We start from the raw sequence: 25,002 nt of genomic DNA on the forward strand, positions 1-25,002 counted from the left end.
TGTGCTGATGACTTGTTCCATGTTCAGTGCCATAGCTCTCTTTATGGATCCTCCTGGAAGCACATGATTTGTGCAAATACTCGATTCATATCTTGGGTCCCAAGGTTTTCTCCATGTCAGTGTGGGATTTTTTTCCTCCTTTCCTCATCAAGTTGCCACTTCACTTGCTTTCTCCCACAAAACTGTGGTTGCATTTTTAAGTTCTCCACTATTTCATGGTACCTTTTTATTGTCTGATCACGTGATGATATAAAATGCCAGGGAAGTTCTCACGGTTGCAAGGTAGATTTCATTTCTGAAGGGGGGAAGCCAGGCCATTCAGTGGGGCTGCAGTGATGGTGTGGTGAGGGTCTTCACCCTTCTTCCATGGCTCCCAAAAGGATTGGATTTGCAGAAATGTTACTTTCATACCTGACAACTGGCAAGGGAAATTCTGCATTTCTCTCTCAGTGTGCTCCTTTTTTGGCCTCTCAGGACCAGTGCAAAGGGGCATCAATGAGAGGTGCTCTCAAATTAGAGGTTGAACTCTCAAACCTAGATAGAGCTTTCAGCTGCCTTTGCTATTGCTTGTGTTGTTCTTGAAGCAGTGCACTCTCATCAGCATTTCCTGGTGAAATAGGATTATTCCTAGTCTTTCATCTGCTGGTAGTCATAAATGGTGAAAACAAAGCATCAAAATTATACTTGGGCTAGCCTCATAAAATTATATGAACAGTCTTTAAATCTTCATCCAAGCAAAAAGCTTCATCCATGGCCAAAAATGAAGCAAAGACTCTCAGCTTTTCTCAGAGACCTAAAAAAGAGAGAGAAAAAATTATGCCCCTAAAATATTATAGTAAAGCAAGGCCAGAATTTTTGTTAGTTTTAACTGACAGATAGTTCCTTGCATTATCTATCCACTTTTACCCTTCAGTGGCAGTGTTTCCTGGGAATCCCTGCAATGGCAGCCAGTGCCCATTTGCTGGCTCTTTGCCCCTGTTCCTTGGCTGTGGTTTTCAGCGCTGTCCCCCAGGGACTGAGGTTGCTGGAAGGGCGATTTGCCTGAACTGCTGCACCAGTCAGAGGGAATTGCTGGCTCTGCCTGGGCAGGTCTGAACAGACTTCTCCATTGCAGGCATTCCTAGAGCAGAATCTTGTGATCTGAGTCGTAGGCAGGGTGAGTGAGTGAGAGACCAACTCCCTGGGAGCCTTCTTTCCATCTGAGGCTGAACCCCTCCTTCCTGGATGGACTGCAGCTTTGCTTTGCACTTTGCCACTCTTATTCTTGCTAAGAAACAAGGTGGGAGATTTGTGAGTGATACAAACCAGTATCTTCCAACCATTTCCTTACCCTTTTGATGTGTTTTGAGGAAAGAGAAATAAAAAGGGATTACGAGGTGCACCCCCAGCCTGCAGCAACTCATTGCAGTGCTGTGTCCAGCAGGTTTGTGTTGTCCCTGAAAATACAGATTACTAAGAGGTGAACATGGGGGTGCATAGAAAACCTTCCACCACATCCAGGCTGCTGGATCAGAATAAAGAACCATTCACAGGCAGTGGATTTTTCCCTGAACTCCAGCAACCCGTGCTAATGTGCCGTGCCTGGCTGCACAAGCAGCCAGCTGAATTAGAGGAGGATTAGCTGGGGTGGAGGGGGAAGTGAGTGTGACACACAGCAAGCCCCATGCTTTTTTGTGTTGCTGCTTTTACAAAAAATGTACCCAAGTACCGGGGGAACTGAACATCCACTGGAGCTATGTCTAGTTTGTAATTGTTTTCTAAATGAAAGAAAAAGAGTATGCAGGTGGCATTTATTAGGCTTCCTCCACACTAATCTCTCACCTTGAAATGCATTTTGGCAGACACGAGACATGTGATTCCTTCTTTGATAAAATCTTTGCAGTAATTCAATGTGCACACCAAAGTGTTCTGATATATTTATTCTCCCTCCCTCTTAGTATCAAGACATTTTTGAGCACTGCAGTCTTTAATTCTGCTTAGGGAAGTTTTGAGAACTCATGCTAAATACCTGAGGGATGTGATAATGTTCCCTCTCTTGCAAAAGGTTGAGTCAGAATAAGGGCAAGGCAGTTGCTTGGTTTTCATTTAGACAGAAAAATTGCTACAATTATTCCTGAAAGCAGCACATCTCAATTTATTGTTCAAAGAGATAGGACTTTTAAAGAGTTTTCAAACAAAGCATAGAAGACAACTTATAGACTGAGATGTAAATGCAGGATGATTTTTCTGTTAGGGTTTAATGAACAGTGACACATGAATATAAAGAACAGCTCATTGGAAGGAAGGGTTCAGACTGACAGACCTGTCTGCATCCAGGGTTTCCAGTCAGGGCTGAGGTTGGCAAGGTACTTTCTTAAACCAAACTGGGAAAAGTCAGCTGATGGTAGAGCTATTCCTATGTGAATAAAAAGAACTATTTCTTATTAAATAGTTTGGTTTCAGAATAGTTTTGGGACATGCTCAACCCATCTGCCTATAGGTTGCTTTGGCTTAAGAGAGCTGGGATGCTGAAACTCCACTGTTTCTTCCTCATAAACCAGTTCTGCTGGGAATTTTGGTCTGGATGATTTTACCCCAAAAATCATATGTAATAAAACATCTGCGGAGTAAATCAGAAGGTTTGGCTGAAAATAGCCTCAGTTTATCATCTTTTCCATGTAATAATCACATTTTCTTTGCCTTTCTTGTGCTCCTTGAACATTTTTTAAATGGCAGTTGGATTGTATGAGAGGTGCCTGATGCTTTTATTTGTCTCTAGAAGATATATTTTCTTCTCAGGATTCTTGTGGTACCAGCTAGATTGGGATGTTTCTGTGCAAACACAGCATTTTGCTCTTTGGTTGTCATAGAAAAGGTTCAGGGGAGAGAGGTGGGGAGAACAGTCCCCGGAAGGCTGAAGCAAAGAATGTTTCATTCCTAATACCTCAAAACAGTAAATCCAAATTACAGTCAAATGCAATACAAAGTGTTCTCAACATCCAAAATAGACAGGGCATTAATAAATGGCTATAAATGGCACAGGTGAACAACTGGACAGAAAGCTGTGCTTAGTCTATTTATACCAAGATTAACTATTAAAAGTTTTTCTGTGTTTCCAGCAGATGTGCTCTGTGTGCTCTCTTGATGACAAGCTGGTTAAGAGCTCTCCTGGCAGGCAGTGCAGATGGAATTCAGCAGAGGGAATTCCCTCCTCCAGGGGCATGGGCAGGGAGCCACCTCAATAAATCTCCTTTCTGGAGTCCTCTGGGTGGTCTGGGCACACTTCACCCCTCCCTTCCCCAAATGTCTTTACTTCTGATTAATTGAGGAAGGAATACTTAATAATACCAAATATTATCTCACTTTCATGAAAATACAGATGCTGCTGTACTGGTTCGTAGGTTCTGCTGTGTCACTTCTCTGCCAGTCATTGCTTACACTGAATTTTCCTGCCAGAGCAGACTGACCAGAAAGGGAGCCAAAATCTTTCCAGCTTTACATGAAGCTCATAGGTGTCATAAGTACAGGGATAATATTTGCTTTTTCTATTAATACTTTTCAGTCTTTATGCAGATTTTTTTTCAGGGCGTCCTTAGTTTTTTTACCTTTTAAAAATCTACCTATCTGTATTTGAGCAGCTCTGTGAAGGTTGGCTTAACTGATAGGTTCCAGCACATCCTTCTCTTTTATGCAGAAGGCACAGAACTCAATAAAAATGTCAGAAAGATTAACTTTTCCCTGATTTCTTTCCTTTAAATTAGATAGATTGGAGAAGCAGTATTGTTATGTGGGTCAGGAGGAACTTAATTTACTGTAAAAGATCAGTACTTCAGGGTCTAGTGTTTCTGCAAGGTTCAGAGAAGGGAGTGCAGCCTGACTGAAGTAATTGAAGTCTTACATTAAAATTCATCAGAAAATTGCCTGATTCTTCGTCAGGCTCTCAAAAAGTCTTGCATCTTCAGAGCAGACATCCTTGAAACTCTCCCTGACTCTTTCTGGTCTTTTTAAATCTATGTTGTGCTCCTCTGCTGGTCTCTACAGCAGCAAGGGAAGCCTGCTGCAGGCAAGGGAATAGAAAACTTCATGCAAATTGTTCTCTCCTCAGAGTATTAATCTTAAATGCCTGCTAGTTTCCCATTGGACAGGTGCAGGAAGAAATAACTGATCTGAGAGCTTTAAGCAGCTCTCACCTGCTTTTTGTTTCCCTTTGAACAAAATATTAATGACACAGAAGGCTGAGGAGGAACACTGGAAAGAAAAGGTACCTAGAGACTTCCATAGATTAACAAGTCCATGAGATGGAGATGCCAAGTGTGTGGTAAGAGTTGGGATCCAGACAGTGAAGCACCCAGCTGGACACACAGACTGGCTGTGTGTCCTCCACTACAACCATCTTAGTGCTGAACCAAAAGTAGGCAGAGAGACCCCCCCACAGCCAGGTGAGGAAATGACAAATTATTGTCTAATTATTGCTTGTCCTCTTGAGATCACCTGAGGTGAGGCATGAGCCTGTCAGGGGGTTTTGAAACTTCTTTTCTTTCCCTCCTTCCTCCCCACTAACAGTGTGTGTGGTGCATTGTAAGGTGACAGTCATGGACAAAAAAAATTCGCTGTTCCGGGGCTCAAGCTGTTGGCAGCTCTGCTTGGTGTGATCACAGCTCTTCCAAGTGACCCAGCAAAGGAAGAGGCAATTGAAAAACAGTGACAACCTCATGAAAGATGATTTCATTGTGATTTGTGCCTTTCAGACAACTTCAGGAGAAGATGTCCGTGACTTTGCCAAGGTACTAAAAAACAAATTTCGAACAAAAAGATATTTTGCAAAGCACCCACGAATGGGCTACCTGCCTGTGCAGACTGTCTTGGAGGGAGACAACATGGAAACGTGAGTAGCTCTGAAGTGTCTTAAGTAGCAATTCATTTGGTACAAAATTTGAGCTCCCCAGCTGGTGCCAACTCCTTTCACTTCCTAAATGCATAAAGCCTCTTTATGTCTTCCATTTCTGTTTACCTCGCCTGGCAGGAAAACACAAGCTGGGCTTCCAGTTGCCATTGCCTTTATCTGCTTTCACCTGTCCTTACACAGGAACTTCAGCTTCAGTTAGCAAAAAAAAAAAAAAATACTCACAGTCTTACTGGCAGTCTTACAGACTTCTAAGTTTGATGTGCAATTTGGAGGTTAATGAAACATTCATTAAATTTTTATTTTCTTCCAAATGAGTATCTTTCCTTGGTTTTATTTTGTTAATTAGGCTACGGTGTTTGTGACCTTCCTAGATGATTTCTTCTTTTCTCAGCCTATAAATTTAGTCTTACTAAATGACTGATGTCTTCATGGAAAAAAAAAAAAAAGCAGTAATGATGCACATGGAGAGATCAACTTAACCCAGTTCCCTTTGGTTTTTTACACGTTTAATCATTTGTTTAATGGCAATTGCACGCAGCTTGTTCTCGCTCTTTCTCTTTTTAAATTTTAGATTTCAAGGTTTTTTTCTCACTTTTTGGTTGGTTGCTCTTCACAGCCATTCATGTTGGTCTGTTGGATTTCTGCTTTTTAGTTATTGTGACTTTTTTTTTTTTTTTAAACTTCCTGTAATTATTTTGCTGCTGAGTTTCCTCTGCCTTTCTCTTCACCTCCTCATTTTTTGTCTTGCAGTCCTGTTACTCTGATCAACTTCTGGCCAGTAGATTCTGCGTGAGTACTTTTGCTGAAGTGTGCTGCTGCTGCTACTGCTGCTGCGCTCCCTCACTTTTTCTTTTTGTTTATTTCTTTGTTCAGTTTTACATGAGATCATTTCCTTCTTTCTTTATGGTTATTTCCTTTGATGCACTCTCTAAAGGAATGTTTTGATCCCAAATGAGTAGAATGAGATAAACCCTGGAATTTCCAGCAGTCATGGATTTTGTACTGTGTACTCTTTCTGGAGTATGTATTTTTCATGGAATTAACAGGGATTTCGTGCAGACCTACTAATGCTTATCAAAGTTTGTCATTTAAAAGCCTGTGTTTCTGAATAAGTGTCTATCCCTCTGAATGTATACTAAATGCTTTTTGAAAGACAGAGATTGAACTTGATATGGATTTAATTCAGTTTCAGGAATGACACAGTTTTGCAGATAAAGCTATAATTTGGTTTTATGTGCAACCGTGCACACTCGAGTGCTCCAGCTAATCCAGAGCTCACTGGGTATTTGATTACAGTCTTTTAGATACATTCAGATTTGTGGAGGCAGGTTGAAATGGGAAAATGTTTACTGTATTTTTTCAGAAGTTAAAAAAGCAGGGGTTTTCAGCTGTGGAACAGATTTTCATTCTTGCACCACTCCAGCACATGCATTGTCGTACTGTTGTAGTAATATCCTCAGCATAAACTAAAGATAGATATATATTTACTATTGTGGCATTTGCTACTTCTAGTGTTACACAGATGCTTCTAGAATAATGTTAAATAAGGATTAACGAGAAACTAATAAATAGATTTTTTTATATTTCTATATGGTGAAATGTATATGACTTGCACCTCCATTGAACTTTTTGTAGAATAAACAAGAGTGAAATGTATACACTGGAATATTGATTTATAATTTTCATTGGGAGCACAAACCCTTGGGAAGCTAAGGGGAGTGCTCTACCTCTAGGAAATTTAAGCAACCAGGAAGCACATCTAATACTGCAAACCTCATGGCTGAGAATATACCCACAGAGAATGCCAAAAGTCTGAAGGCAGACTGAAATAGAGGGGCTTTGAGCTTGAGGATGCACTTTTATAGATGCAACTATGGATCTAGATCCCTTATATTTCAGAACAATTGCAAAGTTAAAAGTGACATTCGAAGAAAGCTTGGATCGTGTGGAATGCCATTGCTGTGTCTGACATAATATGAAATTAAGCTGTCATAACATGGTCATTTCTAGTTATTTATAGTAGTAACCTTGTGGTCTGCCTACACTGATAGCTTCACACCAGAGGTTTGCTCTTAAATACTACAGGGAGTTTAACTCACGTGTAATGCTTGAGAAAACTTGAGAAATACTGAGGAGCAGGATTTGTGCAGAGAGGTTGCACTTTTTGTCAGACTAACTCAGGTATCTTCCAGAGCATAATGTGTCCATCTGGTCTGACAGGGAAGCAGAAAAAAAAGAAATTAATAGTGGCTGGAAAGAATTGCCCTTAATTTTGTTCTGCTAACTTTATTTCTTTCCTTCATGCTATAGCACTTGACCTGCAATTCAAGTTACTGAGCTACCCAGGTTTAAAGCTTTTTCTTGCTTACAGGGTGATTCCAGCTTCAGCAGACAAACCAGTTATCATAAAACTTTCCCATGTTTTCTACACTCATGCCTTTTTCTGGTGCTCTTACGCCAGTTTTCTGGTTATCTTTGAAGTGCCTCAGAAATGCATCACCTGGCAGCACTCAGCAATGCTAGTGCTGTTCTGACACCAACATGTGGTATACATGGAACTGCTTATAAATAGATAACTTTTTTTGTTGGAAGTTAATGGTTCTTACTGCTTGTTATCCAGTATTTTGCCCAGATACACTGCTTGCCAGGCATTAAAGGGACAGTTCACAAGTTGTAAGAATGTGTATCTAACTTGAACTGGGATGGTACAATGGTACAAAGACAATTGACTTGTTTCTACACTTTCAGGAAGCATCAACTAAAATGCTGAACAAAGAAAAGTACCCTTATCCTGCCAGCCAGGTCTCCTGGGGTGCAGGGAATTGCAGGAAGGTGGTGTTTGCCACTTGGTCAGCACTTGACTTGACTAGAATTCCCAGGCTGCTCCTGCAGACCCCAGCTTGAACAAGGCAGCTGTGGAGCCCTTGTAAAAGGGGTGGTTATCTTGGCTAAATATTGGCTGTGTCACTCAGCCTTCCTGCTGACTGTTTGAGCTGATTAAGTGTGCTGAGTATGTGTGCTCAGAAAGGAAGGACTGTGAGCTCTAGCACAGGTGGTCGGTCACTGAGAGTATGTAAAATACAGCACAATCATTCTCAAGTTTGCTCAGAGACTGGCAAAAGTACCTCTGAGCAGCTGAATTCAACATGAAGCTATGCTTCTCTAGCAGGATTGCTTTCTTAAGCAAACTTGTAAAAAGATGTTTGAGGTATATCTCTGCTGCAGTATGTTCTGAAGTAGAGACAAACCTGGAATTGCAGCCTCACTCCCTGCTTGCAGCTGGCAGAATCAACTCCAACAGATTACACAACATCATATTGTCTTTTTAAAAATATATCTTTTTATATTATTACACAACTTGGTCACTTGTGAAGTTGCAGCATAATTTCAAGACAGCACGGATATATTCATGCAGTCAGGCCTGACATTTTGCCATGCAATACTGCAAAAAGGGACATCTCATTGCCCAGTAGGTCCCAACCAAGTGCTGTTCCTTCTTTTGCTACAAACTGGTACAAAATCATGTGCAATGTCAGGGTGAGAGGCAGTAAGGGAATGATCCAACTCAAAATTGAAACTACTTTTAACACATATTTCCTAGTCTATGCACAGTATTAGCATCAACATTTGTGTGTGTGTTGAAAACAAGACCTCTTCTTGCATTTGTAGTACCAGTTAAGACCCGCCTAACATCTGCTGTATGACAAAAAAATAGAAAAAATGAGGGTCACTTCAATTTATCAGAAAACCATTGTTATCCTGCCTTGTGATCCACTGCTCTAAAGAAAATGCATCCTTTTCCCCTCCCTCCCCTGCACATTTTCACACAGAATGGGATACAGAGTGACAGAGAAGCAATTCCCCCATCCACTGAATCTCTGCACTGAGGAACTCTGTGAACTGAGTATCTGTCCTCTGGTGTGTTGTAGTAATGCTTGAATATGTGATGAGTAAAAGTAGAGGCCAAAGTTCATTTCAAAGACAAAATGAAACTTGTTATACTTGGCCTGTAATGTCTTAAATAGGAAAAACTTGGCTGTTCTGTGAGAAGGGATATTAATGATGACAAATTCTGTATATCCAGCATACAGCTCTATGATTTTAGAAGGATCCTAACCTAGAGCCCTTTGGAGGCTGATTAGAAACCTGAAAGCTGAGGAGTCCAGTAGATTTACAGCAGGATTCTCAAAGTCCTAACATGGGAACATTACAAACCAGAAGATTATTACAGTTTTGGTTTATAACCTAAATACAAAACCTGTCAGCTTGTGCAATGCAATACAATCACTTCTGGGCAGTCCCAGCCTGAACCACAGTATCCCACAATAAAAAATGGGGAGAAATTCCTTCCTCAGTCAGGAGTTCCAGAAGGAGAGTCAGCAGAGGTGGAATAAAAGGCAGTTGAAATTTAGCAGAAGTATAAAATCCCACATAGCAACAAAGGGTGCTGTCTGAAACTGCATAGGCAACATAATTTAATGTTGATGTTTTCCAGAGGTGAGGCTATAAGAAACAATAATTGACTAGAAAAGTCCTATGAATTGTTCTCACCTGCAGAAAACTGAAGAGGACCTCATGCCATCTGTCAGACAGAAAACCCAACATAACTTAGTATCCCCCTGTATACACACTGAGCTACCATTGAGACTGCAACTCTTGAAAGACATTAGGCAAAATCATCAGTGTCTGCAGTGTGTTATTAAAGGCTCCTTTCAGACATTTTATGCTTCTTGTATTTATTTCTAGCTGCTCATGGAATAATTCTTAAAGGCTCCTTTAGGTGGGATGTGCTGGAAGCAGGCACTGGAGCAGGGTGGGAGGCAGAGGAGAGGTTCCCAGCAGCACACTGGCAGCCTGTGCAGGGCTGCATGTGAAGCAGAAATGCCAATGAAGGAGGCAGGTGTGAAGGGAAATCCAGGGTGAAAGCTCTTCTATAAATGCTTTGGAAGAGGCTTCTTTGGGAGTTGGTGTGAAGAAGAGTCGTGGCAACAGACGGATTGCAGATGGTCAAAAATGCCCAGAGTGGCACCACAAAACATTGCACCGATGGCTTGAGGAGGCACACACAGCGCCTGGAGTTCTGACTTGCTTTTTACCAAACATGGCATAAGGCATAGAGATGTGAGGGTATAGGCATAGCTAAGTGTCTTTTGACTTTTAAAGGGGTATTGTTTGTGATTAATCAGTGTTTTCTGCCTTATAGGCCTGCCTCGTCCCCTCAGCTCTCACACGATGATACTCATTCACGCATTGAACATTATGCTAGCAGGTATGAGACCAGCTGGACCTTAGGCAGATCTTTCTCTAAAATTACTTAAAAAGAAGAGCTAGAGGCTACCTGAGCACTTCTTAAAGAAACATAAATTTGGGGTTTTGCTTTTCTGGGATGCAAGAACATCATCCGTGGTTGGTGTTAACCAGCCCGTCCTAGCTTGCATGCCAGAGCACCTGTGTGGTGAGAATTGGTTTTTGGGTCCCTTGGGGTCCTCACTCTTACTAATATTTTAATAGGACCTGTGGCAATGGGATAAGAGGTAGTGTTTTAAACTGGAAGAGGACAGATTCAGACTAGCTGTAAGGAAGGAATTTTTGCAATAAGGATGATGAAGCACTGGGAGCAGGTTGCCCAGAGAGGTGGTAGATGCCCCATCCCTGGAAACATTTAAGATCAGACTGGACGGGGCTCTGAGCCACCTGTTTGAGTTGAAGATGTCCCTGCTCAGTGCAGGGGGGTTGGACTGGAGGCCTTTAAAAGCCCCTTCCAACCCAAACCCTTCTATGATTCTACATGAGGTTTAGTTTTTAATATGGACCCTGATATAATAGTACAAATGAGAAGAGCAGAAACCTCCAAACTCTCATATGAATCTCAGGTGTCATTGTAATGTTAATTCACTTCATTAAATGCCACAAATAGGATTTTTCCTTGATTTGGAGGATTGAAATAGTGATATATTACTGCTTTGGTTCAATTCTCTGCTTTCATACTGCTCCTAAGAATCAAAAAATGGATTAATTGCACAAATCTGAAAATGTTTTTCCACCAAGCAAGTAAATTTTCAAGGGCTGAGGTAATGAAAAATAGTTATTCTGGCCTCTTTCTCTCCTCTAGTATCACTTGATCAGGAGAGGTGTTTCTGAATTATGCAGGATGTTTAGGAGGGGCTGAGTGTGAAAAGTAATGAGAAAGGACTGATTGTTACAGTTTGGACAATGACATTGCCAGGTACAAAGAAATTTGTGTAATCCCCTGGCATCTTAAGGCTTTTCTTTGATTTTGGAATTAATTAATTGAGAGAAGTTGGAATATAACCTCAGAGAAAGGGCTGAAAACTTAGAAGTGAGTTTAGCCAGGCCATTGTAGCAAACAATCTTTTGTGATAGCTTATTGCAAAACCTTTTGATAATCAACAGCGAGTGTAAATTATTTGAGTTTCAAATTCATCAAAAACATCACGCTCTTTAATTCTTTCCAGAATGTTAGAACAAACAAAATTTTTGAAAAACATAATTGGTTTTAATGAGTCTTGTTTATTTTTCCACAGGCTAGCAGAAATGGAGAACACCAATGGTTCTTACCTGAATGACAGTATTTCACCTAATGAGAGCATGTAAGTAGGCTGTTTCTGTGGTTTTGACATGTATTTTCTTGGGGAGGTTAATAATTGTAATGAAATTTTGTAGTGCTGAATTTGCATGGCCATGTATCACGTCTGGTTCAATTTAATGGTGTTCTCATGTCCTTTCAATTTGTGTCATAGTGTCTCGATTAATGGCTTATAGCTTAATACCAAATTTTTACAACAAATGATTGATACCTTCAAAATTACTGATGTTTTCAGCAAATAATTTCCATATTCAAAATTTGGTCATTGTCTGATGAGTTCTAAAGACAAAGATACAAAAAACCCTTTCTGTCTTAGTTCAAGCTTAAACATGGTTAAATTGCTGTAAGCTAGAAAGTGATGGTGTGGGAAAAGTGTCATACAAAACATAAGTGAGGCTAAACAGAAATCTTTGGTGTACAAATACCTGAAATACATTGAAAGGGTAGGCCAGGAAGGACTGATCATCACTGTGAAATACTAGCAGTAGTAAACTGTAAGTTGGACAGATCACTGACAAGCATTCATTGTATTACTTTAAATGTTAAGAGTTATAAATAAGGAGTTTTGATTTTTAAGAAGTAGTTAAATCTGATATCTCACTGAAACCCTTTGTGGTTCTCCTCTGATAATATTCTTGGTCTTGTTTATTCTCTGAATAAGAGGACAGAGAACTAACAGTGGGTGGTGTTTCTGAAGACACCACAGAAGCAGCTACATCATGGGTGTGTGTGAAAATTTCATCTGGGTTCATTACCTGTGTAGGAGAAACCATAGCATGGATTCTAAATCAATCAGATATGAAAACCCCAACTTCTCTAAAAACGTTTTTATCTATTCTACATGATCTCATCCTTATCACAGTGTTAAGGATGGATTTTTTTGAAAATTCAGAGAATTCAATTTTTAGCAGTGCTTTACAACACAGAATTCTGGCCAGTTTTCATTCACTTAAATTGAGATTCCAAATGAATAGCATTTTATGAGGTTGATTCTGAGCCTGTGAGCTCAGAATGTTCTTGGATAGCAAAAATGCTGTTTCTTTGTTTCAAAATAGTTTCACTTTTGACTTGGTAGGATTGTTGCCTACCAAGTCAAAAGTGTTGCCTTTCTTTTTGAAAGAAAATCTCCTGTAGAACCAAGTACATTGTTTTAAGATATTAGTAAAAGGGGAAAGTTAAAATGACCCCTCAAAACTAATACTGATGCAATGTCAGTAAGTTTTGTGCAGTTAATGAAAACTTTGTTTCCAAGTCATACGTTAATTTTGTGTTACTCTGGATAGTAGTAATGCTCTAATAGATGGAATTTTGTGTTGTCCCACTGAATTATATCAGTGTCCTTGTCACAGAAATCATGCATACACTGTATCTCTTGTATTACACTTTGGTCTTACTGTTCAGTTCATTTTTTTGATTGGTTGGAAGTTGTACTAGCATGATTCAATTAATAAGGTAACTATCCAGTTTGTTCCTCAGTTTCAACTATTAAAATGAGAGTAAAACTGTACATTTTCAATTTTGGAAGAAATATTATCCTGATAGGTACAAATGGCAGCAAAATCAAAGCTTACCATGAATTCACAACTGTAATTACTTTGGTTTTGCTTGTCAGATTATGCCTAAGTATTATTTGTTATTCTTTCAGGGTTTGGATTATTTGGCTAATCAGGACAGGTAGAGTGATAGATGGAAACAAGGAAGGCAGGAAATAAAAATAAAACATATATATTTATATATCACAAATTGTTTCATTATGTAGTGTCGCTGCAATGATGTATAAAATATCTGTGCAGGCTGAAAATCACACAAATAGAGTATGCTTGTAAAGTGCCATTTTACTACAATAGTTATGTCATTTGTTCACAGTTAATTCACTTAAGATCTGTAAGAATATTTATAAATGCAAAGCAGTGGTTTGAAGGAAATCACAGTTGAAGTGCTTCATGAAAAGTATAAATTTAGGAACTGGCAAGCCTCTCCTTTTGTGAAAAATTAATACTTCTCTTTTATGAACTAATGTTAATGTGCTCTACATTGCTTTGGCACTCCTGCAGTCATAAAATTGCATCATTAACATTTTCAGGAACAAATGAAAACAAGGAAAATTATAATTTTTGAACAATAACAGCTGTTCAAAATGCCTGTTAAATTCTGGTTTAGAAACATAACAGGAAAAAGCCCTGGACTGACTAGACTGAATTATTTTGTTCTACGAGATCTCTAACAGCAGTGTCATTTTTATTGACCCTGTCCTATGGTGTCAGAGGAAACCTTTCATGGTTTCTCAGTGACTGCTGGTGTAAGTTGCATTGCTTAGCGCTTGGATGCATCTCCTTAGCACCTAAACCACACCTAAAACAATCCCTGTAGTTCTGGGAGGTGATTGAGGTCTCCAGAATTGTATTTCCTTTTCTTTTCCAGAGATATTTCTGTTTCAGGTGCCAGACAGCTTCAGGGGCAATAGAAATAGAGAAAGAGATCCAATGTATTAAACAGAATATATTTCTATTCTGAAAGTGTGCATCACTTTTAAATTAAAAAAAAAAAAAGCCAAATATCTGAGTGGAAAATAACATACTTTTATTATATTAGTTCAGGGTTTTTTCTTTGTTTACCTAATTTAGAATTTTATAGATAAAAAAAGATAAAGCACACACTTACTACATAAGAAGAGCTTGTAGGTACAAAAATAAATGCACTGCCCTTGCTTGAATGACCCTTCCACAATGCAGATCAAGCAGCAGAAGATTGTTTTTTTTTTTTCAAGCAAATTCCTAATTGAAGTTTGTCAAAAGAGGAGAGCTGAGGTTGTCAGCTGTTGCAAAACTTGGCTTTAGGTATCTAAGAAGCAGAGGAGGAGGGAGGTGGTCTCTGCAGAGAAGGAAAATTACCAGAGACTCAGTGAAACAGGTCAGCAGATTTTGCTTTAAGGTGCATTGCTCTGCTGTTGGTTACAAAGAGTTCAGCAAATCTCTTTGTAAGAAATGAGAGACTGGGAGTGAATCATCTGCTCATATGCACTGTGAAGCTGAAAAGCAGGAAGGGAACAGCCTGTTTTACCCTGCTCTGTTTTCCAGTGATGATGAACACTTGTTAATCCAGCACTACTGCCAAAGTCTGAACCAGGAGTCCCCCCTGAGCCAGCCCCGAAGCCCTGCCCAGATCCTGATTTCTTTGGAGAGTGAGGAAAGAGGGGAACTGGAGAGAATCCTTGCAGACCTGGAGGAGGAAAACAGGTGGGTTATACCATCAGCTGCTGAATTCGCAGTAAAAACTCTGCAAAACAATTATATATTTTTAGGGATAAAATGAGATACAAAACTGCATTTTTTTCTGACAAATAAGTAATTTCATAGTGGGTAAAAGTTGGGTCCTCTTTCCATTATATTTGTTTCCTTGTTGCCATTTCTTTAATCTTTCAATACAAAGTATCATTTTAACACTTCTAACTTCAAATTTAATTGATGTTGTCTTCATTAATCATCGTAAAAAAAAAAACCCCAAGTGGATACTTGAAGCATCACAGCACTGCAGTCCTCTTGATACAGTACTCTGGAATCTTGGGCCATCAACACAAAAACCAGGAGATCTTGACCCTGAAAGATTGGTAGTTACAACTGTGAATTACCAAAATGAGACTGTAAGATATAAATCATTTAGTTCTACCAAGAAAACATGAGTTTGTTTGTCTTCTACTATCTTCAGCTTTTATAGTACAGTCTGTTGGCATTTTCATGCTCTTTTTTCTTGCTTCTGTAAGAGCTAGGTACTTCTGCTTACATTGAGTGTTTAATGCACTAATCATTTACCTTAGACTTGTCAAGGAAATAATGCAGGAGTTGGCAGTGTCATAGATCTTCTCTCCATGTATGTCTTCTTTGGATGGTGCTAATCAATTACTATGGCTCCATCAGAGACTTTTTATCAGGAGGGTCTGGGAGAAGGGAGAAGATCGTAAGCATCAAGAATGAGGGCGATGTTTCACACAGGAATGTGTAGTAAACAAAGCTCTTGCTCACTGAACAGCAGGGAGATTCTGTTTGAAGCAAACCACAGAGTTCCTACTACATAGCACATAAAGCCCAAGTACTTTCTGAAGTGAAGAAAAATCAGTATTTTGAAATAAGACATCATAATTTGCATGTTCAGGACTGTAACATCTAAGAAATATCTAGTAGCTAGTACAATACAGATGATAAGATAGCTTGGTTTCCAGGAGATGGGTGTTATTTTTTAAACAGCATTATGTATTGAATCATGGAAGAAGGAAAAAAATCATAATGCTTTTCTCTCTGTATACAAAATAAGCTGCCTAGCAGAAAGGAGGGTGACTTTTAAAGCAGACTAGTTTTTATTAGAAAAGTAGTATATGGAAACTAGTATAACATGGAGCTAGGCAGCTAAATAAGTTAAAAAGCCCTTTAAGAGTTCATACCTTAAATTTCTGCGTTTTACTTATTTCTGGGTTTTACTTAATTTAGCAGTTACTGATGAGGGGTGGTAAAAGATCTCTGGCAGGAGTTACACCTTAAAAATACTTGGTTTGAAGTTTTTTAATCCAGTCCTGGATTAAACTAGAGCTGTAGTCTGTAAAGTTGTTTTTCTCATTTGTGCTACTGGAGGCACAGTTATGGATGGGATGCCACCACAGGCAGCCTTGCCTTTTGTGAGTGCTCAACACAGCAGGCACAGAGAGCTCTGGCTCTGTCTCACAGTGTAAAGGTCACACTGCTGTGATTTTCATTGATTATGACAAAATCATGACTTTTGTCTTTGCAAACTGCTATAAATAACTTGTATGTAAAATGTAAGGTAGCTGCTGAAAAGTGAACAAGTTCTTGTTGTCCTGGTAGCTTGTCACAGCCAGATAACCATGAGTTTATGGATGAAACACTGATTCCTGTTTAGAAAAATAAGCTCTTGAGACAGGATCAGTCAGGAGGCATTCATGTAACTTACCTACTTTTAAAAACAGTCTTGTCCCTTTGGATTCCTATTTCCTCGTTGTTCTCCTCCGTCGGGTTTGTGCAAACCTTTCTTGGCTGTTGCCAAAGGTAATCAGCAACCTGACACCCAATTCCTTGTGTGAACCTGGTTCCAGTGGGTGAGCACATCTTCCTTCCCATGCATATCCTGAAACACCCTCCATGTAAACTTTTGTTACTGCCTCAGGATGAAGACATTCCTTTGTTCCAGGGTGCATCTCCTGCCACTGCTGAGCTGGATGTGGTGCAGAGTCACCCTTCCCTGCCTGTGTTGACATAACTCCTGTTGCATACATTTGTGATAACTTCTGCTAACCAGGTGTAGCTCTCTCTGCTGAGTCTTGTACACTTTTACTGTAAGAGTCAGGGCATGCAGTCACTTCTCAGCAGCTCCCAGGAAAGCAGCCACAAGTGATGCCTCAAGTATCAAGTACCCAGAGGAAGCAGTGCTGTGATACTGGCACCTCATTGTCATTTCTCTTTTTCTTCTGCTCTCTATAGTTTCCTGCTTTTTAAAAAAAGCTCTTTTCTTTTTGCTCTGTCTCTCTTGAGCCATTGATTGAATTCTGACCTCTATTTGGGTTTCAGTTACAGTTTCTGGCCTCCCAAGTATTTCCATCTTGACTTGTTACTTAAATGAAAAAGACTCATTGAAATTGTTATTCTGAGGTTTTGCTTTTGGGCAGTTTAAAAGCTCTCTTGCCTATTTTGAATTCTTCTGAAATGCATTTTCTAACTTACAAACTAACCTGGCTGTGATGTGGTTCTGACTCAGGTTTTGTTAGTTCCAAGGACCTCTTGTTAGATATTCATTATTTATCTGCTAGCATTTTAAGACCTTGGTGCTTCTGTAGCTTGTAAGTATGACTTCCTTAAATAATGTATGGCTAAGATTTGACTGCTAAATAATTTATATTTCTTAAAATGTGAGCATTTTAGAGAATATCTTCAATGGCTGAAAATGTTTTATTTGAGTTTTAGGTCTTCAGGCTTGTGCTGAGTTTTGCATCACATGGAATAATGTGATAAGACCATTTCTGAATTCAATAGACAAAAAGCAATCTTGCTATTGAAGGCATTATTACTGTATTGCAATATAAAAGAAAAATCCAATTACAAAATCCTCTCTAAAACTATTTCCTCACGAGTGAATGTATTTCAGAGAGAAAGACAAGTTTTTGTTGTCCATCTAAAGCAACACCTTACATAGGTTATGCAATAGGATAGGTAATACTGACTAGGATGTACTGTAGTGGCATTAAATAGAAAGCACGTGGTTCTTCAGTGACAGAGTCAGAACTTTTTGCAAAGAATTAAAATACCTTCCTGCTATTTTAATGAGTCAGGAAATTGGATGTTTCCTAATATTTTAGTTGAACTGAGGTCTTGTATGTAAGAGGGAGACATCTCTCATATTCTCTCCTCTTCCTCCCAGCTCTGAGCTGTCCTGGTACAAGAACTAAGTAAATGAGATCTCCAGCCAGAGCTATTTGCCATTCCTTTGCTTTTCCTGACTTGCAGTGGGAGTGCAGTGGGCTGTGTGCCACAGAGAAAGCAGTGACACCCTGAATCTCAAAGCTGCCCTGTGTCGGTGTTCCTCCAAACCTGAAGGCTGATGAATGGCCTCCTCACATAAGTTCCTTCTGTATAGTTGCCAAAAGCAAGAAAGTGATGCATTTCCAAACATGCTGTGGCTCCTCTTAGTATTTGTTTTGGCATTGAAGAAGGAGAACTGGATCTTCTGAGTGTGAAGCATCCTGAGTAAACACTGTCACTCTAGTGAGGGACAGGGTTCAGTTACCATCTTTGTCTGTTTCTTCAGACCACTGATTTTCTGTAGGGAGATGAGAAATAACATGAATTCACAAATTCTCAGTTGCCTTTGAGAGGACTACTCAGCAAACAGAGTCCACTAGGATTTTTGTCACCAGGCAATTAATGCTGCCAGTGATAGATGTGAATCATAATTCATGCACTCTTTACTACTCAGCTCTGTACAGTTGCATAAATCAAGGTTGCACTGCCTGCTTCCTATGTTGCTTTTCTTCACAAATGCCTCAAAGTTTTGCAAGCATTTTAAATGGAATATATGGGGTTTTCTGAATATTCTCTTACTGCAGAAGGGTTCCTTTTCCCAGTGATGAGTACATGCAGCAGCATTCTTTGTTTGTTTGTTTGTTTGTTTGCTTGTTTGTGACAGCCAGATGTCAAAGTCACCCAGCCTGAGCTGTGCTGGAGGGAGGTGAGGATTCCATGTACTGCCCATGCTTGCTCAGTTGCATTCATTTAGAGAGGAGCATGTTTGTATCTCCCCTTCCTCTTATGTCCCATTTTATGGTGAAAGTGTCACAGAGTGCCTCTCCTCAGGACCCTGAGGGCTGTGGGCAGTGCCTTGGGTGCCTGGCTTACAGCAGCAGTCCTTTCCACCACACAGCTTAAAGTTCTTCCAGAGGGAGGAATAAAGGCCGTTCGTTCTCTCAGGATATTCTTACAGCAGTTTTCAAATTCTTTCCTTCTTTTTTAATTTTCAGCTTTTTTCCATTATGTCAATACACCTGTTCATTGCTGTATGTTTACATCCCAGTTAGGATATTGTTGGTTGTGTGCACTGCACATCACTCTTATGGCTCTGAAGCTATGATGAATCTCAGTTCTCTGGATGGAGGACTGTGTAGCTGGACTGAAAAGGTGCAGCTGGAAAACTCAGTAATACAGGTACACTGGGAAAACACACACACATCCTTCAAAATCACATTCCTTTGTGCCAACAGAATTATAGTATTTAATTACAGAACTCCCAAATCCAGACATACCTCTGGTTGGAAAATATGCAGTATCTTTCACATTATTTTTTTTCTGTAGGCTTTCAGAAAGATTTTTAATTATTTTTTATCAGATATGAAAGGATTTTTATCTGAATTACTCCCTGGTCCTTACTGCTATTTCAATACCATCATTACTGGAAGGACTTCTCTATATTGATACAGGTGATAATTGCAGATTTCTTTGTAGCAAGGTATCTGATTATGTTGTGAGTATGACCAAGTGCATTTACTTAGCTTCCCTTAGGATGATGTTTTATCTTTTGCTTTACAGCACTTCCAGCTTTTGAGTCTGCTGTTCATAGAGTATTGCCTGCATTGTGCATCTGGGAAATTCCTCATGGGGTGGTGATAGCCCCTATCTATGGACGTGGTGAAAAGCAGGCTTATTGATCATTCCTGTAGAAACTTCAGTCAGCAATAGCCATGTGTAATGAACATGTTGTCATCTTCATTCCTATTCCCTTTTGTATTTTTATTAATTATTCACCAGTTTGTTCAGCTAGAAGTATCAGAAGACATTAAGTCAGGCAGAAGACATAACTTACATGACAATATCTATTCCCAGTATAGATAGCCCTTTTTTTCTAGATAATTTTCATGAACTTGAAACTCTGTATTTCATTAAAACAAAACAAAAAAAAAAATTCATTGGAAAAAAAAAAAAACTCTCTATAGTTATCCCTCTTTGTGTGGGTTTTAAGGAAATAAATCTTGAATTTTGGAACAGCCTGAAGTTAAAAATTATTAGCTCTTGCTTTTTAATAATTTAAAATTTCTGCAGAGGAGGGATCATGTAGGTCAGACATCCCTTAGAGATTGTGTTGTGGGCAGTGCAATGGTCCCAGGTGAGGACATGTCCATCATGCAGCTGCTGAGGAGCTCAGGGACCTTTGGGGAACAGTCAGTGGCTTGTCATTGTCCTTGGCATTGCTTTCTCACCCGTGTGAAATGATGCATCCTGCTTTAGTTCTCCTTCTGGTCACAATAATGTTCTTTTAGAAGTGCTTTTTTGGGAGGTTTCTTAGGTGCTGTTACACTTCCAGACCAAACTGTCAGAGTGTGTTGTGGTTTGCAGGCAGAACTGGAAAAAGGTGTCTGTTCTCACAACCTCAAATAAGAGCAAGTTTGAAAAAGTAAAATCTGGGTCACTGCTTGTGATGAGTAAGCAGTTACCAGAGCATTGAGCTGTTTTTCCCCCTCTGGGAACCTGTAAAAGTACATCATAGCAACAAAATCCCAGTGCAGTTTGCTAGGTTTCCCTTGCCTATGAAGTTTCTGCTACAAGTTACTATTTTTGTGGTTTTGGACTGTTACCTTTAACAAGGTTTCAGTTTCTTACATTCTGTGCTTTCCCTGCTTGGTAGATTTTTTTTTTTTTAATGTGGAATACCGTAGATCATATTAATCTATGGAATGTTTTACTGAAGCAGAATTAGAATTTTATGGAATAAAAGAACAAGCTTAGCAGTGCCATAAAGTTACAGTAGATAGTAGCACTATAGGCAGGACAAATAAGATGAAAATTATAGCCCCAAAAGCCAGTGCAGTTCAGTTTAACAGACCAGGTCACTCATTCTCATCTTCAGTTGATAATTTTAGCCCTAGGCTGGAAATGCATTTGCAGATCTGAAGAGAGGAGAGAGATGTGACCCGACTGACAGCCAGGTTCTGTGTTTTGCTCTGCCTTTTTGTGTGGTTTGTCATCTGTAAAATAGATTGGCCAGCCAGGTGGCACCTGCTTTGGTTTAGTGTTTGTGAGGTGCTGTGATAACCGAGTCCTCCTTTAGCACTAATGACCCCTCAGGTGCAGCCATGTGTGGAAGGGAACATGGGAAGGATAAAGGGCAGGAAGCTGAGGGAGGGCTGAGCCCAGGACAGACCAACGCTGGCTTTGGGAGGGTGTCTGGAGCCTCCTGCATGAGGTGGGTGCCCTGGGAGGGAATCAGCTGTGAGTTCTGGTGATGCCAAGAGCCTTTAGGCAACTGTGGGAACCCAGAACATCCCTCTGGCTGTCCTGAGCAGCCAAGACCCCTGCCAGGGGGCTCAGAAGCCCTGGCACAAAGCTCAAAATGCCTGTGGTTTTGATTATGACCCATGGAGCAAATTACCAACCTTAGATGAAGATCAGCAAGCCACAACCGTTTAGGTAGAATAATAGTGAAGTTATCACAGGGTGAAAAAGTAGATTTTTGGGGTTTCTAGAATGGGGGTTCAGGAGGCAAGATGGAGGGATCTGGGCGTGTCCAGCCCTTCTACTTCTTGGCCTCCATCTTTGGCTGTGATGGTGGCATTTTTACATTGGTTTAGAGTAGAAGCTCACTGTGTCTAACACTATGTCTAACATAGGTGATAGGTATTGGAAAGTAATTGTAAACTTTGTACATGTATTTTTTAGTATAAAGACATAACACTGCCCCGGGGGCAGGCAGAGTGCCTGGAACTGTCCTGCTGGAAGGATCCTGGCAGGACAGGAGAAAATTTTTTCTAGATAAGGAACAAAAAACAACCTTGAGACCGAGAAATGAAGAGCCCTGACTCCTTCTTCAGGCACCAGGCAGGGAAAAGAGACTTTCTCACGTTTGTCGGGGTCACTCTGACAAGCTAGAGATCCCAACAGCAACTTGAACCACAGATCCATCTAATACCAGATCCGTGCAGATCCACAAGGAGTGAGCCCATGAGTGTGTGGATTCAGGAGAGGGAAAGGCAGCTGCTGCAGTGAAAAGGGAGACACATCAAGCACACGAGAGGGAGCCCCTTGTCACTGCCCTGTGCAGGCCCATAAAGCTTCTTCCCCTTGTCCCTCCCCTCAGGAACCTGCAGGCAGAGTACGAGCGCCTGAAGCAGCAGCACGAGCACAAGGGCCTGTCCCCACTGCCGTCCCCCCCGGAGATGCTGCCCGTGTCCCCGCAGAGCCCGCGCGACGCCGAGCTCATTGCGGAGGCCAAGCTGCTCCGGCAGCACAAGGGCCGCCTGGAAGCCAGGATGCAGATCCTGGAGGATCACAACAAGCAGCTGGAATCGCAGCTGCACAGGCTGAGGCAGCTGCTGGAGCAGGTGAGTCCTCAGGCGTTTCTCCTGGGTCTCTGAAGATTTTCCAAACAGGGAATCAATCAGCATTATCAATAACGAGAACATACCAAGGAATCATACCTGTAGAGGCGAGTCAGAGAAAAGCACAAAATTGTTTTACAGGCTGCAAGTGAGAATATGGAATTGGGTTTCGCTGTTCTTATTTAGTCTTCTTCCTTGTTTTATTCAGAATTAAAATGCATTGGCTGCATGGATGAATTTACTTAAAAACAGGCTGAAAATTGTGTGTAGCCACATTTCTCTTCACAGAGAAAAGCAAGGCACAGTTGTTCCCAAGAATATTTCTGGGTTTTACATTCTCTGAACCTCAGAGAAAAGAAAACACAATTCTTATCTTATTTGCTGTGCCTGTGTTTGTGCAAAAGTAGCATGCAATATGGAGATTGTTTACCCAGAGTGATGGGGTTTTGTTTCCTTGGCCTATCAGGGCCAAGTGTGTGTGTGAGTCAGGACTGTCGGCTGACAGTCACGAGATTCTGTGCAGTTGTGCTTGGCAGATTCAGTTTAGATGTAAGGTAATATAGTGGAATATAATATAGAATAATATAGTATTATAAAGTAGTTAATTAGCCTTCTGATAAGATGGAGTCAGATGCATCATTCTCTCTTCCCTCGTTGGGGTTGCCTGGAATACTTATAATTGTGTGTATTCATAGAATAAATAAAAATTACAGAGATATAAAGTAGTGAGCTGTTATAGCAATGTCTTACTTTTTTTTCTTGACTTTCAGCCACAGGCAGATGCCAAGGTGAATGGTACAACACTGTCATCTCCTTCTACCTCTTTGCAGAGGTCAGGCAGCAGTCAGCCAATGCTTCTCCGTGTAGTTGGCAGCCAGACTTCAGAAACCATGGGTAAGATAACGAAGCTCAGGTTGTCACAAAAAATAATTGTCCCATTTTCCAGAAGAAAATCCTTAAAGAGAGAAAACGCTTTTCCATTTAGTTCAAATGAAATGAAGTAGATATTTGCAATGATCTTCAATGTCATCTGGCTGTTTACACTTTGCATCTTCATTATGATTCAGGCTTTGCTTTTGGTCATGATGCACCCAGTAGCTTGGATACTTTGATATTAAATGCAAAGCTCAGCCAGTGCTTGACTTCTGAAAGCAATTGCTGCTGAAAAGCTGACTATTCTATTCAAACTGGCTTTCAGTTATGAAGCCTGACATGACTGATTTAAATGTACATAATATTAATTATGGCTAAGAGACTAAATGTATGATTAGTCATCCCCATGTTAAATGATGTGATCTTATTTTTAATATTTGTGGCTCAATCAGTAGGATGGAGCTGTCACTCACAGGCAGTGCTCATCTAGTGGCCTTTCTGAGTATGACATCAGATGTGATAATGAACATCTTAAGAGTTGTGGAGTGAGGTTAAATAATAATATTCTGTAGCTGGAGGTTGGAATTATTATTTTGGTGCTTTTAGTAACTGCCATGTGGCACTTTCCTAATTTCCTGTCTGTTACAAAATTAGTAAGTATTTATTACCAAGAGGCAAGGATTTTCTGCTAGCAAAAAAGCAATCAATCTTTTCAGCATCTTTAAGCAAATGCACTTATATTACTTCAACAAGAGGATGTTTCAAGTCTGATGATAATATTCAGCTTCATACAGAGAAATTTATTTTATGTATATTAGTGAGAGCTTTTCACTGCTATTAGTGAAAGTGTCAATGGCAGTAAGAAATGTAATGGGAGGGCACATTCTGCTGTGTCTAAAGTGCTGTTGTGGTGGGAAATGTAGCTTTTGGGGAGGCTTTTTCTTCCATTCCAAGTGTGAGCAATAATTTCAGTCTATGACAGTATCAAAGTGGATGGGTTCTGTACAATCTGCAATTAAAAATGTGAAATAAATAGTACCTTTAGGAATGCTGGAGTTGAAATCCTGGGGGTGAGAATACAATCACAGGTAACAGGAATTTATGGAAAGAGTAAAAATGGACCTTTCATTAATCATATTACCAGTGAGGAAATATTTTGTTATGTATGCCATACACAGAATAGATAAAATATATTAGTAGTGGAGTAATTTGCATCAGCTTGCTGGAGAAATGTCATGAATTTCATCCCATAAAATACGTGAATTAAAATACAATTAAAAGAAAAGATAGGAAGACAGCCATCTTATTAGAAGTCTTGTAGTTTTATATTTCATCCTTTAGTGGGACAAAATACAAAAATACACTTCTTTTCATTTGGCAATACAATATAAAATTATTTCCATTTACCCTGTGAGACTGGAATTAATTGATTAACACAGTAGAGTCATATAAGCTTGCTAAAACTTTTTAAAGCAAAATATTTAGACATAACTTGATTTTCTTTGATTGGTTCAGTGGAGCCAATATGTGGGAGGACAGTGAGATGTTATCAGTGAGATCATACTGAGACTCAGCAGAGCCACACTGTTGGCAGCAGGGAGTGGAGCTTATAAAAAGAATTACTAACCAGGCTAACAAGCCACAACTAATTCAGTTTGTGAAGTGTCCTTTCACACCAGAAAGCTTTGCTTGCTAGGCTCAGAGTTTTCTGAAGCACAGCTTAAAATACTCTTGAATTGTGAAGGGAACCAGAGTGGTGGTGTAAATAATGCT

At 40.0% G+C, this 25,002-nt stretch overlaps 1 protein-coding gene across 16 annotated transcripts in view; it reads left to right on the forward strand.

Moving 5' to 3' along the window:
- Window positions 1–25,002, forward strand: part of DMD (dystrophin) — a 1,046,004-nt gene that overhangs the window by 1,001,167 nt on the left and 19,835 nt on the right. For 12 of the 16 annotated variants that reach the window (XM_077171917.1, XM_077171927.1, XM_077171925.1 and 9 more), the window contains 7 exons: window positions 4,728–4,864; window positions 5,636–5,674; window positions 10,089–10,154; window positions 11,431–11,496; window positions 14,570–14,728; window positions 22,116–22,359; window positions 23,127–23,250. In XM_077171917.1, coding sequence (XP_077028032.1) covers window positions 4,728–4,864; window positions 5,636–5,674; window positions 10,089–10,154; window positions 11,431–11,496; window positions 14,570–14,728; window positions 22,116–22,359; window positions 23,127–23,250 — 835 coding nt within the window. The remainder of the gene's footprint in view (window positions 1–4,727; window positions 4,865–5,635; window positions 5,675–10,088; window positions 10,155–11,430; window positions 11,497–14,569; window positions 14,729–22,115; window positions 22,360–23,126; window positions 23,251–25,002) is intronic. The other 4 variants (XM_077171920.1, XM_054652966.2, XM_077172011.1 and 1 more) reach the window with 2 other exon arrangements.

This window comes from Agelaius phoeniceus, chromosome 2 (assembly GCF_051311805.1).
Source record: "Agelaius phoeniceus isolate bAgePho1 chromosome 2, bAgePho1.hap1, whole genome shotgun sequence".
Lineage (NCBI taxonomy): Eukaryota > Metazoa > Chordata > Aves > Passeriformes > Icteridae > Agelaius > Agelaius phoeniceus.